Source organism: Pyrgilauda ruficollis, unplaced genomic scaffold (genome assembly GCF_017590135.1).
Source record: "Pyrgilauda ruficollis isolate IOZ18807 unplaced genomic scaffold, ASM1759013v1 scaffold210, whole genome shotgun sequence".
In the NCBI taxonomy this organism is placed as follows: domain Eukaryota; kingdom Metazoa; phylum Chordata; class Aves; order Passeriformes; family Passeridae; genus Pyrgilauda; species Pyrgilauda ruficollis.
Window position 1 is genome coordinate 61,274 of NW_024520319.1, and position 24,216 is coordinate 85,489.

At 54.5% G+C, this 24,216-nt stretch overlaps 1 protein-coding gene across 1 annotated transcript; it reads right to left on the bottom strand.

The window, feature by feature from the left end:
* Positions 1–543: 543 nt before the first annotated feature.
* On the bottom strand, positions 544–22,496 carry PALD1 (phosphatase domain containing paladin 1). The gene is made up of 20 exons (XM_041468087.1): positions 22,373–22,496; positions 15,352–15,549; positions 15,126–15,228; positions 14,754–14,933; positions 14,513–14,677; positions 14,266–14,426; positions 14,053–14,128; positions 13,283–13,431; positions 13,103–13,199; positions 12,893–12,997; positions 10,400–10,495; positions 10,101–10,235; positions 8,625–8,741; positions 7,937–8,116; positions 6,900–7,097; positions 6,498–6,638; positions 5,845–5,916; positions 5,589–5,729; positions 3,146–3,301; positions 544–859 (listed from the first exon to the last, which is right to left on the bottom strand). Exons 2-20 carry the CDS (start codon positions 15,537–15,539, stop codon positions 710–712), a joined length of 2,610 nt encoding a protein of 869 aa, XP_041324021.1. The 5' UTR covers positions 15,540–15,549; positions 22,373–22,496; the 3' UTR covers positions 544–709.
* Positions 22,497–24,216: the final 1,720 nt, after the last annotated feature.

Sequence of the window (24,216 nt, forward strand, 5' to 3'; positions counted from 1 at the left end):
TCCTGGAGCCTTCCCCCGAGCCCAGCGGGGCACTGGGACCCCTCATTTCTATCATCTTCTTTGCATTAACTCCATCTTTCACTCTTTCCTTAAAAAACAAACAAAGGAACCTCCCCCCCCCAGCATTAATTTTGCTTTTGTGCCTCTGCTGAGCAGCTCAGGCCCCTCAGCACCACCCTGGCACTCAACTTGCTCGAGGCAGGGGGAAGTGGGACCCCAAAACTGGGTACCACAGCTGCCATTCCCACAGCTGCACCCATGGCTAAAAAGAGGTGGGAAGAACCAACAAATATGCCCGAGCCCTAAAAATACCCAGGTTTGAAGTGACTGGGATTTCTGTGAGTCCTAATTCTGGCTGCTGGTGTTTATGGCTCCGTATATACATGGAGCCATAAAAATATAACCATATATATATATGTTGATGTGTTTATAGACATGTACATGTGTGTACATTTGTTCACATAAACACACCTCTGTGTGTACAAATATATAAATTTGTGTAAATGTCGTGCTGCCTCAGGGAGAAAGTGAGGAAGGTCTCGATTTTTAATTTACAACATTTTTATTGCGTCCAAAAGAACCCCAGAAATCCTCCCATCCTAAGGCAGCTTCGAGGCTCGCCCCTCCCTCCCCACACCCTCAGATTTGGGGAAAACAGTCTTTTTTTTTCTCTCTTCCCCACCCCAGAGACAGCAGCAGGGGCCCCATCCTACACGAAGTCCCCGCGGAAGGGACGGGACGTGGCGCCCTGCGCCTGCCAGCGGCCCCGCAGCGTGCACAGGGCTTTGCCCTCCAGGCTCTCCAGCTCCGGGAATCCCAGCTGGTTCAGCACCTCGTAGACCCCAGCCACTGCTGCCACCTGGAAAGAGAGGGACAAGGGAGATTGGAGCCCACTCCCACCCCGGGGATGCTTTTGCCACCTCCAGGGTGAAGATCCCCGGCATCCCCCCCATCCCGGCTAGCACCCCCTTCACCTCCCCCCAGCCTCTTTCCAGCCCCAGTTTATCCATTTTCTAAGCCTCTTCCTTGCTGCTGGGGTCAGCCATCGCAGGGTTTGTTGGCTTTGGCACCCTCCTGCCAAAAAGCTACAATGGCGCCTTGTTTTTGCTAAAAACGCAAGGATTATGCAGCGGGAAGGGGCGCCCCGGGGGTCAAAGGCTCCTTGTATCCACAGGTTGGATGTTTTTCCCTCCCCTCCAGCAGACGGGGGAGTGGGGAGGAGGGGATGGAAGCCCCACATACAAGAGATGTGGCATTAAAAGGGGCAGCACCTTTTGGGGCTGCACTCCAAAAAGACGCAGTGCCAAAAGAAAAGATGCTGCACTAGAAGATGCTCCAGCAAAAGCCGGGAGAGAGGGCAGATATAAATCCATGAGCTGGAAATGCAGCCCCAAAAGGTGCAGCCCTAAGGATGCAGCCCCAAAAGGTGCTGCTTTAAAAAATACAGCATTAAAGGTGCAGCCCCAAAAGGTGCAACAGTAAAGGTCCAATCCCAAAAGGTGCAGCACTAAAGGATGCAGCCCCAAAAGGTGCTGCTTTAAAAAATACAGCATTAAAGGTTCAGCCCTAAAAGGTGCAACAGTAAAAGTGGAGCCCAAAAAGGTGCAGCACTAAAGGTGCAGCTATAAAAAATACAGCATTAAAGGTGCAGCCCCAAAAGGTGCTGCTTTAAAAAATACAGCATTAAAGGTGCAGCCCCAAAAGGTGCAGTCCCAAAAGGTGCAACACTAAAGGGTGGAGCCCTAAAGGATGCAGGCCCAAAAGGTGCTGCTTTAAAAAATACAGCATTAAAGGTTCAGCCCTAAAAGGTGCAACACTAAAGGATGGAGCCCTAAAGGATGCAGCCCCAAAAGGTGCAGCTTCAAAAAATACGGCATTAAAGGTGCAGCCCCAAAAAGTGCAACACTAAAGGATGCAGCTCCAGAAGGTGCAGCACTAAAAGATACAGCCTCAAAAGAGGCAGCATGAAAGGATGCAGCCCAAAAAGTGCCGCATTAAAAACTGCTGCACTCAGCCACCAGCAAACATCCCAAATCTCGCCAGCAGCTGCTCCAGCCCCAGCGGCAATGCAAACACCGGCATAACCGGGATGCCAGGGCGGGGCGGGCACCGGCTCCGGCCCCAGCTCCGCCCTTTCATCTCCCGCCGGATGGATCAAAGATGCCAATAGGAATTAGCAGCGCCGGCCGGGAAGGGGGAGAAAAACTCTCTGCACCGTAATAGAAGTAAGAGATGGAAATGACAAAATAAATAAAAAAAAACCAAGTGAAATTATAGGGTGCATCGATAGAAGTAACGCAATAAAAGAACAAAAATTGAGAGTGAAAATAATAAGATACAGTCATGCAATAATAAAATTTAAATAAATACAAATAATTAAAATTTAGTATTAGTAATAGTAATAGCAGCAAATAATAATTATCATTATAATAATGATAATGGTAGTAATAATAACAATAATAAATAATAATTTGCCATATCCCCATTTTCTTCTTCTCCACCCTGACTCTCCTTTTATGCAGAAGAACCCCCCCAGGCACCAGCACACACACCCCTATGCCCCCCACAGCACTTGTACCACCTCCAAAGTCCCTTTTTCAGGGAAATTTACAGCCCCCACAACATTCCCACTCAAATCAACATGTCCCAAATGAACCCAGCACCAACATCTCCCCCAAGCAGGAAATATGGGTAATTTAGGGTCTCTTACCCAGCCTGCCCCCATTCCATAAGGATCATTTAGGGTCTCTCACTCGCCCCCATTCCATTTTTCCAGCTGGTTCCCAATCCCCCTGGATATCCAATGCCACCATCCCACCCTCCCAGACCTCCCACCTGTCCTGCCCAGGCAGGTTTGGCTGGTGGCCCCCCAGCCTCAGATGCTGCAACCACAACAAAATCCCTGGGAAACTCAAACCAGGGGAAAAAAGCAGGTTTGGGGTGGCAGAGCTCTCCCTCCATGTGGTGGGATGCCATCCATCTCCAGTGGCTTTCCATGAGAGCCACCAAGCCAGGGAGCAAAGGGAGCACAGACGATGCCCCAAGAAGCCCAGAAATCAGGTGTAAGTTAAGGATGGGTGCCTGCTTCCCAGTAAATTCCCGTATTCCCACATAAACACGAGGTGGCAGCCTGGGAAAGCCTCACCTCACGCATCCAGAGACTGAAGGGCCTCTGCCAGGAGTCCTTCTTCTCCAGGTGCAGGTAGGCGTTGAAGAGGATGAGGAAGATGTAGCGCTCCAGGTACTGCAGGCTCCTCAGCTGCAGCGTCCGCGCCTCCCGCTCATCCCTGCTCGACTTTCCCTGGAAGGAACAACAGAGTGAGGCACCCGTGGCACCCCCAGGGGACAGCCTGCATCCCACCCTCAGCCACAGCCCTGGGAGAAGCCTGGGAAGGGCACAGGAAGAGGGAGGGACACTTTGGGGACAGAAATGAGAGCATCCGTCCAGCCCGCTCCTGCTGGGCTTGGCGCTCCAGGCTCTCACTTCCTTGTGGTTTCCAGCGGGTACAACATTCCCAGAGCTCAGAAACAGGTGAGGGATGGCTAAACGTGGGGGGCAGGAGCAGGAATAGGCAGCCAGGACCCCAAACCATGAGTTCCTGGACTGTAAAGCACTTCCCCAGGGAAAAACATCTCCCTGCAAGGCATTCCCACCTGGATTCAGCCTCTGGTTCCAGAGGGAGAGGGAGAGGGAGAGGGAGAGGAGTCAGGACTCCACTAGAGCAGAGATCCCTCCACCAGCCTTGGATATAAATTATAAATATATCTCTTATATCTCTTATATGTTTTATATATATTACAGTGTTCATGCATTCATGATTTGTATTTATTGCTTTATTAGATATTGTATGTAATTATACAGTACTTTTATTAGTATTTTTAGTAGTATTATTATTGCCATTATTTTAAGCCCTGCATGCTGACCTTTCTAGGAATTAATAAATACTAATAAATCAGAGCTCTGATCCCACAGGCCACCCCAAAAAGCAGCAATTCCTCACTCCAGCTCTGCCCTTGGGAAAAGGTGTCTCCTCCACCTGTGTGTGCCAGTATTTGTAGAAAACAAATCCTATAATCCTGTTATTTATCCTGGTACAGTATTACCCTATTTATTTTTCATTCCATTATCCTATTATTTACCATGTTGTTATATTATCCTACTTATTTTTTATCCTATTATTTATTGTTTTATTCGATTGTTATTTATTTTTCTTCTGCTACTTATAATTTTATTCTATTATCCCATTTTATTTTCTTCTATTATCCAATTTTCTTCTGTTACCCTATTACTTCTCATTTTTTTATTATCCTATTTAATTTTCTTCTATTACTCTATTACTTCTCATTTTATTCTCTTATCCTATTTTTCTTCTATTATCTTATTATTTACCATCTTACTATCCTATCTTTTATCTTTTATCCCACTATTTATATTTTCCTACATTTTCCTATTTTTTCCTCCCAGTTAGGGGTGGGAAGAGGTCGGAACAAACCAAACCAAGCCCCCTAAACACCTTTCCCATCCCTTCTGTTTGCCCTAACCCTGAAAAGCATCTCCCAGCAGGCTCCCAAAACCCCAACAATTCCCATCATTCTCTTCCCCAAGCTGCCCATCGCTGAGGAAAAAAAACAAGCCAAGCAGGTGAAACTCCCCACATGCCCATAGTAAAGGAGGGAAAGCCAAAATTAAATTAAAGTACTTATCCTGAGTAAAGATAAATTAATAAAAATAAATGTGACTATAAATAATTTATATTTGCTACATCTGCAAATAGTTAGGTCTCCAGAGGTTTTCTCTCCCAGCTCCCCAAAAAAATGCAGAGGATCTCAGGAAGCAAACCCCCAGGAAGCTGCAGATGTTCCTGGGTGATTGAACATTTTGGTTTTTCTTCCCTCCATGAATCGTTGGTGGCTTTTAATTGAAAACAGAGATCAGTGGCAGCTGGAGCAAGAGCTGCAGTGAGGAATTGCCAGCGGGATGTGGCACAAACCACCCCAGGAATAACACCAGGCCCTGGGCTCTGCCCTTCCAAGGCCCCACGATACAGCTGCACAGGTTTGAAGCATCCCAAATCTGGTTAAAATAATCCTTTTTGCTTCTTCATCAGCTCCACAGAGTAAAACAGGGCTGTGGAGCACAGGCTGAACTGGCCATGGAGTCCATTCCCAGGGGCAGCTCCCTTTCCCAAAGCTGAATCTCCTTCCCAAACTCTGAGGAGCCAGAGGAGCCTCTGGGGTTGGGAGTGGAGCAGGACAGAGCAGCCCTGCCCTCTGCCGGCTGTGCCTCTGGGATGGGATGGGATGGGATGGGATGGGATGGGATGGGATGGGATGGGATGGGATGGCATGGGATGGCATGGGATGGCATGGGATGGCATGGGATGGCATGGATGCTGCAGGAGAGGAATGCTGGGTGGGATGTGGGATGCAGTGCAGCAAGGGACAGCTCTGGGTGACAGTGACCACAAGAGCCCTGGCACCTCTCTGGTGACACTGCAGCCTGGGGAATGAGCCAGCTGTGGCCGGGCTGGTCGCAGGGGCCGGCTGCAGCCCCTGGAACGGCGCGGTGCCCGGGGAGAGGGGCTCACCTGGCGGTAGGTGCAGATGATGATCTCCCGCAGGTGGTAGTGCATGGGGGTCATGGTCTCGCTGACCGTGTCCAGGGCCATGTCCACCTCCTTCTTCATCCGGTGACCGTCAGGCAGCAGCTGGACCACCTTCATCACCACCTGGAGCACGGGCAGGAGCAGCAGGGCTTCACCAGGAGCCTCCCTGCCTTGTCCCACCGCCCCTCCCAACAAGCAGCTGTGGCTGCAGGGGGCAGAGGGAGAGCCCAGGACTCACCTCGAACTCCCCCTTGGTGTACTTGGCATCGGGCACGCTCACGATTTCCTCCTCACTCATCTCAGGGATGCCCTGGGGTGGCCAGAGGGGACTGGGTCATTATGGGCTGCACAAAAATGCAGAGCCTGTGCCCAGCCCAGCATCCCCCACCTTGCCTTTACCAGAACTTGAATACTTCACCCCTGCCCAAGGAGGGAGCCACATGTCTGGATAGATAGAGGACTGTTCCAGGCCCTGGCACAGGGTGCTCAGAGAAGCTGGGGCTGCCTCTGGATCCCTGCAAGTGTCCAAGGCCAGGCTGACAGGTCTTGGAAGCACCTGGGATACTGGAAGGTGTCAATGCCCATGGTAGGGGGTGGAACAAGATGAGCTTTAAGGTTCCTTCCAACCCAAACCATTCCATGACTTCCCTTCCCTTAAGCCTTCATCCTCGGGAGGCAGCTCTCAGGAAGAGGGTAAAGGCTCACCAGGGATTCACCCAGACTTCTGGAGCTCACTGGGAGTTAGGCACGGCAAATGAGAGCACACAGATGTCCACCCCACAGTCCACCCTGACCCTGCCCACACTCCTTTCAACCCTCTGGCTGTGCCACGGGCTCTCCAGAGCTTCCCCAGGAACCCCACCAGGGGTTGCTGCAGCCCCCTGTACTCACAGTGAAGTGCCACAGGGTGAGGACAGCGATGACCATGGCCGTGGTGGTCCTGCCCCGGCCACTGGAGCAGTTGAACACGAAGGCTGCCCGCGAGTCCTCGGCCAGGGCGCTCTTCATGGCCTCCAGCAGCCGGTCAAAGTCCTGCCAGGATGAAGCCATTGGGTTTTTAGAGATGCAGAGCTTCCTCACCTTGGGGTCCCCTCTGTCCTACAGCCTCCAGGCTGAAATCCTTGTTTCCATCCTTGCCCACCTGAAGGCACAGAGCCTCTGCATGCAGCATCTCCTGGGGATCCCCCCCTGCCCTGGCAAGCACCCCACCAGCACTGAGCACCCAGGGGACATTCCTGCACAGCATCAGGCTGGCTTGGGACAGAGGCAGCAGCTCCATCCCTGCCTGGGTACCTGCTCCTTGGGAGCACAGAAGTCAGGGATGGGGATGCGGCGGTAGGTGAGCCCCTGGCAGGAATTCTTCTGCTGGCTGAATATCTCCTGCGTGGTCAGGCAGCTCTTGAACATCTTCATCTGCTTCTCTGCCTCCAGGTACACCTCCAGCCACTTCTGGCACTTCAGCAGGTCCCCCTTCAGGGCAGCCTCCAGTTTCTGCAGAGAACAGAGAAACCCTCACTGTAACACCCGCCCCTCCTAAGTTTTAATTAGGATTTTAATCAATCTTTTTTGATGCAGGTGTGTCACTGTCATATTTTTTGGAAAAATCCCCTTACCTAGGATTTTCCTCTGGGAAGCTGAGAAGCCTCAGCTTCTCCTGTTTTTGCTGCTTTAGAATGTAGTCTAAAGATTGTTTATCCAGCATGTGAATTGTTTTTACTTAATGGCCAATCACAGCCAGCCGTGTCGGACTCTGAAGAGTCAGTCACAAATTTTCTTTATCATTCTTGTTAAGCCTTCTGATGTGTTCTTTCTCTGTTATTTAGTATAGTTTAGTATAGCATTCTTTAATATAATATCATAACATAATAAATCAACCTTCTAAAAGCATAGAGTCAAATTCATCTCTTCCTTCGTCCTAAAAACCCTCAAAAAAACCACACAGGTGAACACCCCAAACCCCACACCAGGTCCTGGCCACCAGTTCTGCTCAGGACCCACCCTCTGTGCTTGGTGGGAGCCCCAGGAGCATCATTCCTCACCATGCACTCCTCCATGCAGCCACGCTGCTGCTGGCAGCCAAGCTCCCCCACTGCCTGTCTCCCCTGGAAATCCAGCTGGGGACATCCGCTCCCCTTTCCCCAGCTGCCTTTTACCCTTGCTCTCAAGGCATGCTATAAATTCTTCCAGGGTAGATCTCTGCTTTCCTCCCTTGCTCCCAGAGGAAAACAAAACCAGCAGCTCCAGAGGGCGAGGAACTATGAAATCCTGTGGAAATCACCCACGAGGGTTCCTGGGAACCTCCACAGCACCCAGCATCTCCCAGAGCTCACCTCCAGCTGCTGGGGCGAGGCAGCAGGCACAGGGATGAGCTCCTCCAGGAGCCCAGGCTCCCGCAGGGTATAGATCTGCTCATTGCCCTCCAGGACCGCTTCCTCCCGGAGGTTGATCCAGAAAATGCGGGAGTGCTTCCTCTTGGCATCCGTCAGGTACCGCAGGACGCTGCCCAGGCTCTAAGGGAAGGGTGGGCAAGGGTGAGGGGAGGGCTGGCAGCCAGCGCGGGGTCCCTGCCTGTCACATTCACATTTTCTGGAAAAATCCCTTCGCCCAGGATTTTTCTCCTGGGAAGCTGAGAAGCCTCAGAGAAAAAGGAAAACAAATTCTTATCTCATTTGCTTCTCCTGTGTTTTGCTGCTTTGGAATGTGGTTGGAGATTGTCTGTCCAACAGGTGATTGTTTCATTGGATTCTGGTGTGAATTATTTTGATTTATCAGCCAATCAGGGCCAAGCTGTGTCAGGACTCTGCAGAGTCACGAGTTTCATTATTATCTTTTTAGCCTTCTGTAAGTATCCTTCCTGTATTCTTTAGTATAGTTGAGTATGGTGTTCCTTATTATAATACAGTATCATAAAATAATAAATTAGCCTTCTGAGAACATGGAGTCAGATTCACCATTCCTTCCTTCATCGGGGCACCCCACAAATACAACACCTGCCTGACATGGGGTGGTGTCCCTCACCTTGGAGCTGGGCTGTGCTGTCCCATAGACGGGCATTTTGGGCACCCTTCGGAAGTTGGCCACGCTCATCTCCTTGGCAGTGCTCAGCACATCCGGGCAGAAGCGCTCATCCGCCACCTGGAACGGAGCAAGGGCCAGGCAAGGGATGCCCCTTCCCACTCTCAGCTCTGCAGACCCTGCTCAGGACAAGCCCCCAGACCTTTCCTTCGGCAGCAGCCAGGGCTCAAAGCTGCGTTTCCAAGGCGGAACAGGCTCTTCCTGCAGCACAAGGCACCAAGAGCCCCAGCCTCCTCCGCCCCACCACGGAGCTGCTGCCCAGGCTCACGTCACAGGATGCTCCAGACACACCCACGTGCACAGGGATCTCTGGCCACACGTTTATCCTCACATGGAAGGGACTCTAAAACCACCCAGCTCCATCCTTGCTGAGGGTGCCAGACCCCAAGACCCCAGGACACCTGCCCTACAACAGGGAAACCCTTTGTGACTGGCTCGGAGACAAAGATAACCCCTCACCCCATGTTCATGTGGCAACAGAAGGAGTTTATTCTCAAGCCCTTCTTTATAAAGGACATCTGAAAAACCAGGTCTGGAGAGCTCATAGGTCTGATCTTCTACTCTCCCCAAATCCTGGACCAGTGACATGCTGGCAGCTTAGGAAGGAACGTAATTGGTTGAAGTTCCTGTCAGTCAGCCCAGGGGCTAGTTTATGGAGCCAGCTGAGTTGAATTAATTTGCTTTGAATTAATTAATATATTGAAATAATATAATGTGGCAACATCTCCTACTTTTTTTCCTTTATTAAAATTGCAACCTGCTCTCTGTCATCCATCTGCAAGGGTGATGCAGTAAAGTGAAAAAATTATACGAAAAAGGCCTCAAAAATCAGGTCTGCTCTGGCTGGCCTGTCATTTCTTCTAAGGGAAGCTAGCCCTTTGTAAGCTCCCATATGAAAGCAATCCTGGGGTGAGAAGTTCTGTAGCATAGCAGTCTATTCCTGGGTGAAAAACAACAGTGTTTTTACACCATTAGACAGAAAAATGAAAACTATCTCTCACAAACCACTTTTCCTGCATGTACACACCAGGGATTTGAGTGAGGGTAACAACTTGTTAATTACCAGTAAAGTAATTGGCAAGAACGCTACTGACCAATTGGAGTCACACAGGAGGTCTGTAAAACGGTATAAAAACGAGTTGTGTGACTAAAGAACGGGCTTTTTCCACCATGAAGAAAACAGAGTCTGCATGATTTATTCCCATACAAGGGCAAACTGGGTGCCAGAAGACAGCACAGCTTTAACCTGCACGAGACCACGGAGCTGCAGCATTCACCTCTTGGAGTCGCCAGGCGAGAACTTAGGCTAGCACACCACAGGCTTAGCGGGGTTTTTGGGGGGTTCTCCCAGCCCTCCACACCTCTGCGAGGGTGAGCACCCCGCCAAGGTGCCAGTCCCACCTCTGCAGTGCCACTCACCAGCACTCGGGCGCCCTTGGTGACGAGCTCGGCGGTGACGGTGAGCTCCGCGCAGTTCGTGCCCGCCTGCAGCCGGTACAGCTCCGGGTGCCGGCACATCCACCTGCTGAAGCTGAGGGCAAAGCCCAGGGGGTACTGCCGGCGGGGGAGGCACCATCAGCCTGGGCTCTGATCCCCCTGCCCCGCCGAGAAAACCTGCTCGGGAAACTCCAAGGGGGAAGCCCCCGCCCTCCCGCCGCACGACGGAGCCGGAAAAGAAGAGGGCAAGGAAGGTTTTGGGTTGTTCTGGCGGGTTTTACCTGCTCGTGAAGGTAGTAGTTGAAGGCAATCAAGTAGAAATAGCGTTCGAGGCTCTGCAGAGTCCTCTGGAGGAAATACTCTTTGGTGCTGCTCCCCTGGAAGCAAAGGACAGGGAATCTGTGATGCTCAGTGCTGACCAGTCCTGCGGCCCACAGCACACCAGGAGGCTGGGAAAAAGCCCTGCAGACACTTTGGATGAATTAGTTTTATTTTTTTTAATGGAACATTTCCAGTTTCCCATATTAAATGATGCTCCAAGGCATAAATTCACATTTCAGCTCCAAACAAAAGCTTTCCCTTAACACAAGGACACACCTGGAGCAGTTCCAACCAGTCCAGGCTGTCACATGGACACACTGTCCAGCTGGGACATTCAAACCCAAGGGGATGGGTCTGGAAAATGCAAGGTCCTGCCCCCATTCCAGCCACCTCCACGGCCTTTGGATGAAATGCTCAGGCAGTAGCATCCCTGGGGAGAGAGGGCCCTGTGCCAACCACACACCCTGCAATATCCTTCAGTTCCAATGTCTCCCTTTTCCATGTCCAGAAACATCCTGATACCTGTGTTTCCAGCAAGCTCTCCTCCTCCTCCTCCTCTTCATCATCACCTCCACACCCAGGCATATTCTGCACCACAGCCATCCCCTCTCAGAGAAGAAACTCAAACCCTTGGAATTTTCCATAATTCAGAAACCTCAGCTGGAAGGAGTGGGGGGTCTTTGTACCTCTGAGCATCCCATCCAACAAATTAACCTGGCACCAGGTAAGGAACACCAAGCATGGCATGCACAAGCATCCCCAGAGAGCCAGTGGGAGCCCACTTCCCAGGCTAGGATGGAAAACCCTGTGGGATGGGGCTGTGTCCGGGCTCAGCTCGGCGAGCGGGGTTTGCTCATCCCTGACGTTACGTGGCTGACTCATGAATATTTACTTGTTCTCCACAAGAGAAATCCGGCCTGCACTCATTTATCAAGAGGAAAGGCAGTGGGATTTGCTCTGGAAACTCAAAACAAAGCCTGTGGGGATGGAGCTGTGCCAGGTTTGCTGGCAGCACCGACAGCAGAGCGGTGCTGCTTCCCGAGCACTTGGATTCCTGCAATAAAATCCAGCCCAGTGCTCCCACCCAAGGCAAACCTCCTCGCATTCACCCTGTGGGTGGAAAGGGGAATGATCCACTGAGGTTTCAGCTGTGGAAAGCCAGGTATTGTGGGAGTCTGGCTGCTCAGCATCCCACACCAGGATTCACCTGCACTTCCATCACTTGTGGGCTTAAATCTCCATTTCTGCCCCCCAAACCCAGGCAGAAACCCACAGCCACAGACCTCATTCCTCCGTGCCCAGAAAAGCCCTTCCTCCCTCCAAAACCAACCAGCTCACCCAGTACCACCCCTACACAAAGAAGTCCAGGCTGGTTTTCCGATGACTGAGCATTATCCCCGCTCCCCTCCTCACCCTCCATGTGCCCCCAGAGCATTTTCCTGGCCCCTTGCCACTGTTTAAACCTGCTCTTGCTCCACAAAGACTTCAAATAAACACTCCTTGAGGCTTATTTACGGCAGTCCCCCAGCTGTTTGTTTTCCAGGAGTCCAGGATGACACAGAGCAGCTTCCCCCAGCAGGGAAAAGTCAGGGAAAGGCTTCAAGGCAATGGGAAAATCCCCTGTCCCATGCCCAACCTTCCCCTGCTGTGCAAGAGAACCTGCCAGCACATGAGCAGCACCAGATCCACCCTAAAAGGGAACCAGGGAGTATAAAATTTGGGATTTGACACTAGGCACCAAAAAAGTGACAGTAAATGCCTTCTTTTCCTGTTGCTTAATCATTTTTATGGGTTTTTTTTTGCCACAGGGCACCTGGTACAAGATTGCTCTTTACAACCAGCTCCAGCACTTCCACTCCACGTTCAACATTTAAATGGGAAAATCAATCTCCAAAGAAACTGGGATCAGGGCAGCACTTCCACTTGAGCACTCCTATCACCTGGTGAGGAGCCCCCTGGTTGGGCAGGGAAGATCACAGCTTTCCAGCACGGAAATCCAGCCTGATGGCTCTTCAAAACAACAGGAAAAACCATAAATCTACAACTAGAAAAGCCTGACCTTGGGTGACTATATTTGCAATGATCCCTCCCAGCTCCCAAGGACTTTTACCATCCAGGCTGATATTGATTTTCCAATTTTAGAGCTGATGAAATCAGGGCACAGGATATTATTTGCCCCCAAGGTCATCTACCAGAAGCAGTAGCAAAGCCCAAACCAGTCTGTTTTCCCCCAATCCCAGCCTGCTCCATTTCATGGCTTTTAAAACAACTGAGGGGGGTGGGGGAAAAGAAAGAGACGCTCCACAACTTTCCAGGTTTCACATCGCTGGGAAATCTCCAGCTCACAGGAAGCTTTGGGTTTCCAGAATTTACATTCTTCTCATCCCAGCGCAAAAACAGCTCAATAAATTTCCCAGCGCCGATGGCTCGCATCCGAGCACTCCTCTAATTACCTGGATCTGATAGTCCTCCCCAATCCCTTCCAGCTTCTTCTTGTACTCGTAGATGGCTTCCTTCATGTCGTGCATCTCTGAGCAGGAGGCAATGGCACCATCCACCTCGGGAGGAGCAAGCGGGAAATCCGTAAGCCTCGGATCCGGGGGGAATCTCCATTCCTCCCTCCCAGCCAGCTCCCTCTGGAGGGTTCACCAGCACCCCCTTACCTCCTCCACTATCTGCTGGCCTTTGGGGACCATCTCCATGAAGGTCTGGATGACCCGGAGCCTGTCCCTAGGAGATGTCTTGGGCAAGGGGGGGAAGCTGCCGTGGGAGAAGGAGGAAATCAAACCAGGCCCAGGAGAACGGGCATGCCCCAGTCCCACCCTGGGGGCTGCTCTGCTTACTCAGGCTTCTGGGCAGCTCCTCGGTGGTGGTGGAGGACCAGGGTGCCCATGGCCATGGCCAGGTTGGTCCTGCCCACGCCAGTCTGGCAGCCGAAGAGCAGCGCGGGCGGGGGTCTGCCGGGGTCCCGCAGCAGCAGGCTGGGGCTCTCCTAGGAGGGAGGGACACAGGGATGGGTGGGTGGGTGAGTGGATGGATACCCCAGCGGCCTCCAGGAGAGCCAGGTCTGCCCCATCAGTGGCTGGGATGGAGGCCATGCATGGAGGGGTGGGTGGCATTTCCCTTTTGCTCAGGGGATGGGGTGGATGGAGCAGCACAGGACAATGGGTGGCCCACCCACTGCATTCCCCTGCCCAGTGCCCTCTCCATCCACCAGCCTGTCCACCCCACTGGAGATGTTCCCACAACTCATCCCCAGACCAGTGAGATCTCATCTTCTAGAATGTTAAAGAAAAAAAAAGCAGCTCTGACATTAAAAACCTTTGCACCAAAGGCAGATCATTCCTGCCAAAGCCACTTAGGGAAGAGCTGCCTGGAGGTGGCCAGGGATGGTCATTTCTAGCCAGGGGTAGGGATGAGGTGCTGGACAACATGGGACTTCTCCAGCAGGATCCTACAGCACGGGGAGTGGGATCTGCAGGCACAGGCACCCTCTAACACGCAGAGTTAAGAAAACCAGAAGATGCTCTCAGGCAGTCGTGATCTCCACACATCACAGGAGCAAACCCCACCCCAAGAAGGCCCAAGGACCGGGTGCTTTCCCTTTGCTCACCCTGAGGCAGCGGATGAAAGCATCAAACTGCTCCTCCAAAGGGGCTCCCTCGGCGGGCAGGGGCAGCCGGTGGTACCTGCCGGGATGGGGACAGCCCTCGTGAGGATGGGACCGCGGAGGGGCTTCATCCCCACCGCCACGGGGGACACGTGGCTTAAGGGGTGCCAAGAGCCCCGAGCACGTGTGAGGAAGAGGAGGAGGAGGAAGAAGGACCTGTAGGAGGGCTGGAGGAAGACAGGTCTGCGATAGACCTCGTCGGTGACCTGGATGTCCTCGTCGCACTGCACGCGCACGGCGTGGGGCTCGTCCCGCAGCCGCTCCAGGTCGTTGTACACGTAGTAGACGCTCTCGCTCAGCTGCGCGAAGTCGCGGATCTACGGGAGACGGGAAAAGCCCCGTCACAACCCCTCCTCTGGCCTCTGACCCGCGGGATGTGCGCCCTTCTCCCGTCCCAGCTCACCTCCTTGCGGATGGCCAGCTCCAGGCTCTCGGCCCGCACGCCCCGCTGCAGGCGCTGCAGGTTCTCGTGGAGGTTCTCCTTGCCCCGGGGGGTGTAGGACACAAAGTCCCCCTCCAGCCGCAGGAACACCACGGGCTCCTCACGGACACAGAAGAAGACACATTCCTGCAAAGAGCGGGGGAGAGGCTGTCTAAAAGCTCTGCTGGCTTTTTTCCACGCCAGTTCCCACCCTCCCACCAACCTTGTGGCCTTCTCTCTGCAGCTTCTGCAGCACGAGCTTGAAGCCATTGAGGCTGGGCTGCCCCATCCCGAACACCGCGTAACCTCCTTTGGCCTGACGGAAGTTGGGAGCGCCGCAGCTGCCAGTAGTGTTCAAAACATCTAATTTTCCATATACATCCCTGACCATGAAGTATTTCCCCTGCAAAATATCACAAGAGAGAAGGTGGGACATCAGTGGATTTGAGCGAGGTGGGACTTCAACACGGCGGAGTGTAAAAGTGGCTTTTTTTCTACGTGATCTTTGCAATGAGCCCCCCTAAAAAACTCCTGAGGTCCCCAAAGCCCAGGCTGAAATGAGCTGGGTGATGAAATTGGCAGCAGAGATGCTCACCTGCACCAGGTAGTGCTCCAGCGTGGCCTCAGAAATGCGTCCCACCGTGTAGTTGGCCTTCAGCAGGTCATCGTGGATCTGGAACTCCTCCCTGCAGTTGTACCTGCAAGAGCACACAGGTGGGCAAAGGAAAAAAATGATGGCATAGGGCAAGATCAAAACAAACCCCAATATTTAGAGAAGAGGCTGGGGAAACCCAGAAATTTGGAGGCTGCTGAGGACTTACGTGATGACCACGGGCGCCACTTTGTTGGTGATGATGGACTTGGCCTTGCTGTTGTGGAGCCCCAGGGTCTGGAAGGAGTGGATGCTGAGGGAGTGCTGGTCCTCCATGCTGCCGTCCCCCGGCGCCCGGCTCTCCAGGGGGGATGCCGAGACCGCCTGCTGTGCCGCGCTGGCCGTCGTACCCATCATCCGTGGGCAGCTGCGCCGGGGCAGGCAGAGAGCAGCAGTGAGGAAAGGGGGGGAAAAATAACAAAACAAGGAGGTAGGGGAAGAAAGAAAAGGCAGGTGGAATTTATTTTTCAGCCAGCCCTGATTTAGGATGGGAAAATCCCAGGCAGGCACAGGGCAACCCCCTGCTGACAGCCGGCCAGGGAAGGAAGGCTAAGCCAGCCCTTTCCCTCCCGCTCCCACAAAAGGCTTTCTTCCTGCCTGCCATGCAGCTTGCTCCATCGGGGAGGTGAAAGTAGGGCTGAGGAGGGAGGGGGGGAATAAAGGGCGAAATGCTGGATCCGGTCCCTAAAATCTGCCGAGTCAGCACATGGCACTGCACAGCCTGAGCCCCGTCCCCTGCTTTCCCAGCACCCACACACCACTCCCGAGTCCCTCCCCGCACGGAAAACTCTGGAACAGAGAGCACGTGTTACTGGGTGCTTGGCCATTGCGGGTGTGTGCCAGCCTGGAAGGAGCCTGCACAGCAGCCGCTCACCCCCAAACCGGGGGAGCAGCCAGGGACCCCGAAAGCAGCCCCTGCTCCATCCCCAGGGAGCTCATCCCTGAACAAGGATGGAATGAAAAGGGCCAGGCTGGCGGCGGCCAGGAGCATCCCGCCACACTCCAGCGGGCTGGGACAATGAGCCGACTGTCTGCGCCAGCCAGGGCCGGATCCCGGCTCCCCAACAAAGCCAGGGATGGCAAAGGGGCAGCCTGGAAAAGACAAGAACTCTGCCCACTCCAACGAGACAGTCCCCAGTAAAACCTCCTTTGTGCTGCATGGGAATAGCCCTGGCAGCACCCGAAAGGGGACAGTACCTGCTCCGAGGCGATGCTCAGCGCTGGGAATACCGGGAATGGCGCTAACCCAGCCCTACCAACCCTTCTGCAGCTGCTCCTCCTGCCTTACAGGCAGCACAGGAGCAATCCCTTACTGCGATCCCAGCGAACGTGATGCCCCCAGCAGCTGCAAATGCTTCCAGTGGGGGGAAAAGCCTGCAGAAAATGTGCTATTTCTAGACCACTGTGCCCAGGCACACGTTTTCCCCTCCTCCCCATCTTTCTTCCCTGCTCCTCAGAAAACTTGTTGCTCTACTGTGAATTTTCTGCACCATTAGGCAGCCTGGTTTCTTTTACACACAAGAGCAGAGTAGGGGGGAAAACAAAAACAGCTGTTTCAGGCCAGTGCCGTTTCTCCAAAGTCCTTTTGAGTGTTTCTTTCACGTTAACACTGTGAGGGCAAAAATAAAGCAAAAAAAAAAAAAAATAGGGAGGTTTTGAGTGTTTCAGAGCAAGCGCTCTGGAGAGCTCAGGCAGCAAGCAGGAATGGGGCATCCAGCCAGGATGCTTTTTTTCCCTAATCTTGCTCAGAATGGGTGCATCTTTTCAAGAGTGGGCTGGATCGATCCCTCTGGGTTTGCTCCAGCCATCCCCATGCTGCAGGATGGAATTCCACCCCCCAGTTCCAAGGCAGGCAGCTTCTGTATTTCTTTTGTCTTTCTCCCCTCCCCACAGACACCCACTTTCACCCTAAAACCCCCAGGGACATTTTCTTTTCCCGACAAACCACACCAAGAAATAACAGGCATAAAAGACGCCGGGCAGATTTGGAAATTGTCTTTCAAACCACAAAATGAACGGAGAGAGGAAATCACATCTCAGCTTCTTCCCCTACTCCCTGCTTAGGCTGGGCAGGCAAAACCAAGCAAGAAAAGTACCGAAATTACCCAAAGTGGGCACTGAGGGAAGCCAAGGGAACTGCTCTAAAAAGCCATGGGAAGAGGGAAGTGCTGGTGTTATCCAAATGGGAGCAGCTATTTACTGGCATTGCTGCATCTGATGGGAGCAGGATGATTTACACCCCCACAGTGCCCACTCTGCAAGCTGGGACACAAACTGGGATGGGTAGGGAAGCAAAACCCTACCTCAGGAAAACAGATAAAATGATCTTGGCTGAAAACTTTACCAAATATTGCTGGTGGTTGCAATGGGAGGAGATGCCACAATCACAGGGCCAGCCAAGGGAAGCAGGAGGCCAGGGCGCAGCCTGGCTGGGACCAGCCCACCAAAGGGCTCTGAAGTAGCCCAAATATCATCATTTTCCCCATCACTGGTCACTGTTAGCAACACCATGAGGTGTTCCTGCACTGGAACAGGATGCCCAGAGAAGCTGTCGATGCCTCTCAAAGTGCTCAAGGCTGGATGGAGCTTGGAGCAACCTGGTCTAGTGGAAGGTGTCCCTGCTCACGGCAGGGGGGTGGAACGAGATGATCTCTAAGGCCCTTCCCACCCCAAACCATTCTGGGATTCTGTGATTCCAGGTTAGCAGGCTGGGAAGCAAGCCACGTGGAGTTTACGATGTCATTAGCCATCAGCTGGCATGGGCTGGTTTTGAAGGGTTGGTTTTGAGCATCCCTTCCCTTCCACCACACTGTATTTGGGGGTTTCCATCCCAGGAGAGAGAGGACGCAGAGACAACATCCCCCTGCACAGCATCCTGGTCTCCTTTCTGCACCTTGCCCTTCTTTTTTGGGGACAAATCCCAGAAATATTCCCCCAGCCGGCAGCTCGTCCCTTCACAGACCCCAAAGCCAAGCCTGAGATCAATCACGGCCAAGGCTCCTGAAAAGAGAACCCATTTTCTCCCCAGCTGCCAAAAGAACCAACACCCTGCAGAGGGCATCCCACCAAACAAACCAGCAGTGCTCCTCTCCAGGTGTTTTCCCTAAATTCAAAGTGCTGCCTATTAATTATTCCTGCTGCCTAATGAGAAAGCGGAGCCTCAGGGTGGGCAGGGCAGAAGTGCTTCCCTTCCCCTCCAGACCCTGTTTCACAACACCCAGCTCTGCCAAGCCCGGACAGGGAATACCAGAGGAGCCACCAGGAACATCCCAAGAATTCCACTTGAGCGTGCCAAGGGATCCTGTGCGTGCGGGTGCCGCAGCCTCTCCCACCGAAGTCACCACGCTGTAACAACGCTCTGCCCTCCGCCTTCCCACCTCTCCCACCCTCCACCCGGCCCAGGGGTTATTCCCACACCCGGGGACCTGGCGAGGACTCAAAGCTGGAGCAAACAATGGACTAAATATAGTGGGAGGTGGTCAGGCTGCAGCTGCAGGATGCATCTGCCCCGGCCACCGCGCCGAGGAGGAAGCGTGCACTTGCCTGGCCGCCTCATTGTCAGCAGGAAATAAATCAAATAAATCCCCTTCCGTGCATCCTCGAGACATTTTATAGCTTTTAAAGCTCCTCCAAATTAAAAGCAAAGCCCTTTGGGAAGAAGCAGCAGCAATGGCAGCATCCTCCTAATGCATCCATCCTTCCTCGGCGTGGGGCAGCCCCTGTGGCTTTTCAGCATGGAGTCAGCGTGGATGCAACCTCGGGGGACCCAGGGGCACCCCTGGAGCACTGCTGAGCCAAGCAGGGAGGCAGGAAACACCTCAGGCCAGCAGGAAGCTCCTGTGCAGCCGGAGGGGCATCACCAGAGCCCGGAGGAAGCGGAGCTGGAGCTGAGCCCCCCGCCCCGGCGTGCTCTTTAACCCTCTTCTTCAAAAAAACAGCGAAAATGAAATCCCACACAATCACCTTCTCTGGGACAGCCTGCCTGTGCCAGGAGATATCCCAGAGCAGAGGCTGCATGGGAACCAGGCTCCTGTTGTTCCAGGTGATGCCGGAAGGAAGCGGCCCGGCTTCTTAAAAGCACATAATAAAACAAAAAATAAAGGTGAGAAATAACACATTAAGCTGAGGATGATTTGGAACGTGTTGTCCACTCACTGAGCCATGAGGGTAAAATAAGGCAAAGAACCAAAATGCCTCAAATCAACCAAAAGCACTTTGCCACGGGCAGGAAAAGGCAACTTTGCAGCAGACAGCTCTGCTTTTGGAAGCCTTGACTGATTTATTAATATCTTTAAAGGAGCAAAAGCGACTCCATCCTCACGAGCTCATCCTTTGGTGGCAATGGCCAAAAATGTAACTAAATAAGCAGCATTTCCTACAAAGTCCAGAGGTATTTCCCAGTCAGGCTGGGATCGGTGCTGCCAACCCCCCACCAGCATCTGCCAAGCACCACAGGAAAGCACCAGTGGGATGCCTGCCCCCAAATCCAAGCAGGAGCATCCAGAATAATGAGGATCAGGCACTTCACACCCCCTCCCCAACATGCTCCTGTTTTTTGGCAGGAAACCGAGTGCCACATCCCCATCCTCCATGTGACCAACTTGCCTTTAGTTACTTGACTTAAAATCCTCCAGCCTGAAGCCAGGGAAAGCTGTTTGAGACAGGGAATGGAGGAGAAAAAAAGTCACCCCAAAAATGGGGATGCCAATGTGCTCCCCACCATGAGGAGGATGCTAGAATCCATTGGGAATGGTATCCAGGCTGCAGCCCTTCTTCACAAACCTGCTTTGCATTATTAATCAGCATAATTAACCTGCCTTGCTAAGCACAGCCTAGGAGGAATTACGCTCCTGTAAGTGTTGGATGGGGCTTGGAGCAACCTGGTTTTGTGGAAGGTGTCCCTGCCCTTTAAGGTCCCCTGACCTTTAAGGTCCCTTCCAAACCATTCAGTGACTCCAGGGTTTTACAAAGAGCCCACCTGTAACTGCTGCCTCACACCCCACAGCTTTTAAGGCCTGCTGGCAGGTTCCATCTGTCCCTGGGTGCTGCTTTTTGGGCAGGCAGGAGATGCTTGGGCTGCTTGCTGTTGGGGTGAGGGGTTTCATCAAGGAGCAGCAACGGGAAGAGGAACAAAGCCCTGACTCGGAAGCGCCAGCGCTGCCAGCTGTGCCGCCAGCGGTTTCAAGGTCTGCGAGCACACTCGCCTGAAGGGTTTCCTTTCGGTAGCACAAAGAAAAAACAAAACAAAAAGCCGTAAAACATGAAGATAAAGGCTGGGGGCATCTCCAAAGAGACCAGCGACCTGCGGGCAAAGCTTTTGTCCAGTCCCCAGCCCGCCAGGAAGCACCAGAGCCCCACACCCAAAGCAGAGCTGCCAAGCTTCTCCCCGCCGGAGGTTCTGCGGTGTGACCCCGCTCTGGCTGGCAGGGGGAGCAGGGTGTCCCCAAGGATGTCAGCCTGTCCCCCCCAGCACAACCCCCTGCTCGCAATCCCGGCACGGCCAGCGCCACGCGGAGCCGGCCGGGGCGTTTTGGGAAGGCGAGGGCTGTGATTTTGTGCTATTCATAGCTAACCACGGCTCCCCTCCCAACGGGGTGAAGGCTGCCGGAGCAGCGGGACGGCTCCTTTTACACGGGGCCGCTTTTCCACGCCGGGAAAGCGCTGCAGACCGCACCTTTCCCAGGACAAGCAGCACCTTATGCACGCCAAGCAGCGTGGTCTGGGATGCGGCAGGACTCGGAGCTCACAGATCTCCTCTCCCCCGCCCCGCTCTCTTAATAAATAAAGCAAAAATCAAGCAAATCCCAGGGGAGTTTTGCTCGCAGCAGAGACCTGCCCGTTATTTTTAGGCTCCGTGCAAAGACATAATCACTTCCTGCCTTCCAGGAAGGAAATGTCCCACCACCGCTGCCTGGCTGCCTCCTCCTCAGGCAATGCCTGCCTGCCCCCAGCCCAGCCACCCCAAAACCCGCTCTTTTCTCCCATCCAGGGGAGAAAAACAAGCTCGGGATGTGAGCGGTGCCACGGCCAGGAGCGCTGCGGGAAGACGAGGGGGTGTCGGCTCCCCCAGCATGGAGAGGATGCGCCGGGGAAAGAGCAGGGAAGCAGGTCCGGAAAAGTCCGGCAGCCATCGGAAACGCAGCCTGGCTGAGGTTTCTGGAAGTTTTCAGCCCCGAGGAGCTGGGCAGGAGCTCAGCGGGAGTTGGCAGCCTTGCTCCCGGGACATCCCCTCCGGCAGCGAGGGGCACTCGGTGCCACAGGGGGTGGGAGCGCCCCGGGCTCCGCGCCATCGCCCGGGAAGCCCATCCCAGCCTTCCCGCTCCCCTAGTGCTTCCAACATGGGAGGCTGCCCAGCCAAACCCCAGACCTCGGCTACATCTGCTCCTCTTCCTCCTCCATCTTCATCCCCCAGCACCTCCCCTCTTCCAGAGCCTGCTCCCCAGGCGGCTTTGGGGGTGCAAGGGAGGCACAGCCAAGAGATGCAAATCCCAAAACTCACTCTGGAGTCGCAGCAGGCACAGCCGGCACCGGCCGACAGCCGTGCTGGGCTCCCAGCCCGGTGGGGCCGGCTTCCAGGCCAAAAGAGGGAGAGAAAAGCCCCTTTTAAATAGGAAACGCAACTGCAAAGGCAGGAGAGGTGGGAGGATGCCATCCGCGGGGCGCATGCTGGGCCTCAGAACTAGTGACCCATCTATTTTCCAGAGGTTTGAAGCCCAGCCTTGGCTCTGGATAAACCCTCCTCGCCACGGCCGGGGCACCTCATGGCCACGCTGGGGGGTCTGTGCTCCAGGGGCAAAACAAACCTTTTCCCCATTGTCCCGCCTGCCTTGGCTTGGGGGGCACCCCCCGCCCAAGGAGCCCCCCGGGTGCCCATCACAAACCCCCGCGGAGGGCTGCTCCTGCCCCCTCCATCCCCTTCCCACCGCACCGGGCCGGGAAACGCGCCCCAGCACCCCGGGGAGGGCAGGAGAAGGACAGCCGGTCCCGGGGGGCGGATGCGCGGTCCGGGGCTCGGGGAATGCTCGGCCCCGCGGTGGCGGGAGGCGGCCCGGGACCGGGATGGGGCGCGGAGCGGGGCAGGATGCGCGGTGCCGGGGGCTGGAGCGGGGAGAACACCCAGTGCCGGGGGTCGGGGGGAGAATGCCCGGCTGGGAGAGGGGGGATGCCCGGTCTCGGCGGGGATACGGTACCTGGGGGGGCTCCGGGCTCAGCTCCCGCGCCGGGCCGGCCGCGCCGTCGGGCGCCCCATGGGGGCGGCGGGAGCGGTGGCGGGAGCGCAGCCCCGCGGCCGCGCCGACCGCCGGCGCCTCGGCGGGGGAGGGACCGGGGCGGGCACCGGGACGGGGCCGAGGGGCGTCCGGGACCGCCCCCCGCCCAGGGACACGCCCCCTGCACCGCCCCCTGCACCCCCGGCACCGCCGGGACACCCCCGGGACACGGCACCGGCACCTCGGGGACACCCGGCACGCAGCACCCCCCAAACACAGCCACTGTCCCCTTAGGGACCCCCGGCACGCAGCCCCCATCGTCTCGGGGACACCCGGCACGCAGCACCCCCCAGCACGCTGATCCTTCCCTCATCTCCTGGTGACAAGCTGGAGAGGGGTTGGGACAGAGGGGGGACTCTCAGATGCCCCAGCCCAGCCAGGTTTGCGGTTTTGGGGGTATCAAGGCACTCCTGGCACCTCTCAAAGCCAAAAAGTGTTTTTCCTTCTCAGAAACTGGAGACAGGGATGTGTGTGATGGAAGCCCAGTATCCCATCCAACCCTGCCCTCTGGCTCTTCAAAACCATTCCTCCTTGTCCTGGCACTGCATGCCCTTGTCCAAAATCCCTCTACAGCTCTTCTGGAGCCCTTTAGGGCACTGAAAGGGGCTCTAAGGTCTCCCTGGATCCTTCTCTTCACTACATGAACATGCCCTGCTCTCCCAGCCTGCCTCCATAGGAAACACCAGGGCACTCCCAGGTCTCAGGGCCATCCTTCCTTGCTCAGGCCACTCAGATTCCTGGGAAATAAGGCTGCTGCCCACCCACCCGGCTGCTTCCCAGCACCCTACAGGGTGCACCGTGGTGGGCTCCTGCCATGGCTTCACCAGTACCAGCAGGTCCAGCACCCAGCTCTGCTCGTCTCCTGTCTGGAGTCCACCACAGCACGGAGTGAATCCATCAGGCGACCTCAGGCTCCCCTCATTGCCACACAAAGATGCTATTTCAGCTAATCCGCAAAACCCCAATCCTTTCAGCTCCTACCCGCCTTCCCACATTCCATTTGGGGTAAAACAGTGGCTCTCAGAGTCGCCCAGGTAGGACCCCAACCCCAGCTCCCCCTGAGCCACCCCAGCGTTACAGCCTTGCCCACACCCAGCACCATCCACGGCTGCCATGCTGCTCCAAATCAGTGTTTGTAGGACACCAGCAGGGAGAAGGAAAAGGAGAAAAATGGCATTAACACGTTCACTGGCACTGGGAAAGAGGGCCAGGAATGTAAACGCAGCCCAGCACTAGTCCGAAAATGGTAACAGCTGGAAAGGAGGGCTGGAAAGTTTGTTCGTCGGGATCCGAGATCCTAGCCAGGCTCCCAGCATCCAGCTCAGCCAAAATACCCTGCCCTCAGCTGCTCTGCTGCACTTACAGTCCTAGATTGAAATTTTTAAACTTTTGAAATTGATTTTAATTCTCCGTTTTAAGATCCCAAACCAGTATCTGGAAGCTCCTTAGGGAGGAGCATGCCAAAACCCAGGGATACACACACACACTCACCCCTCACTACAGGGGCTTTGGTAGCTGAGATTAACAAAGAAAAAACACCCCAAAATTCAGGAGGGAACCAGTTGTCACTGGCATTGCACAGCCTAAACCAGATCCAGGGAAAAGCAGCTCCCAAATGCCTCGTCAGCAATTTTTCTCGCCGTGTTCCTCTCCATACGCACGCTCCAAATTTCCCTGACACTGCAGAATTAAACTGCTGCAGTATGAGCAGAATCCACGGGAGGTCATGGCAGGACCACTCCGAGTGCAGCCAAACCAGGGTGCTC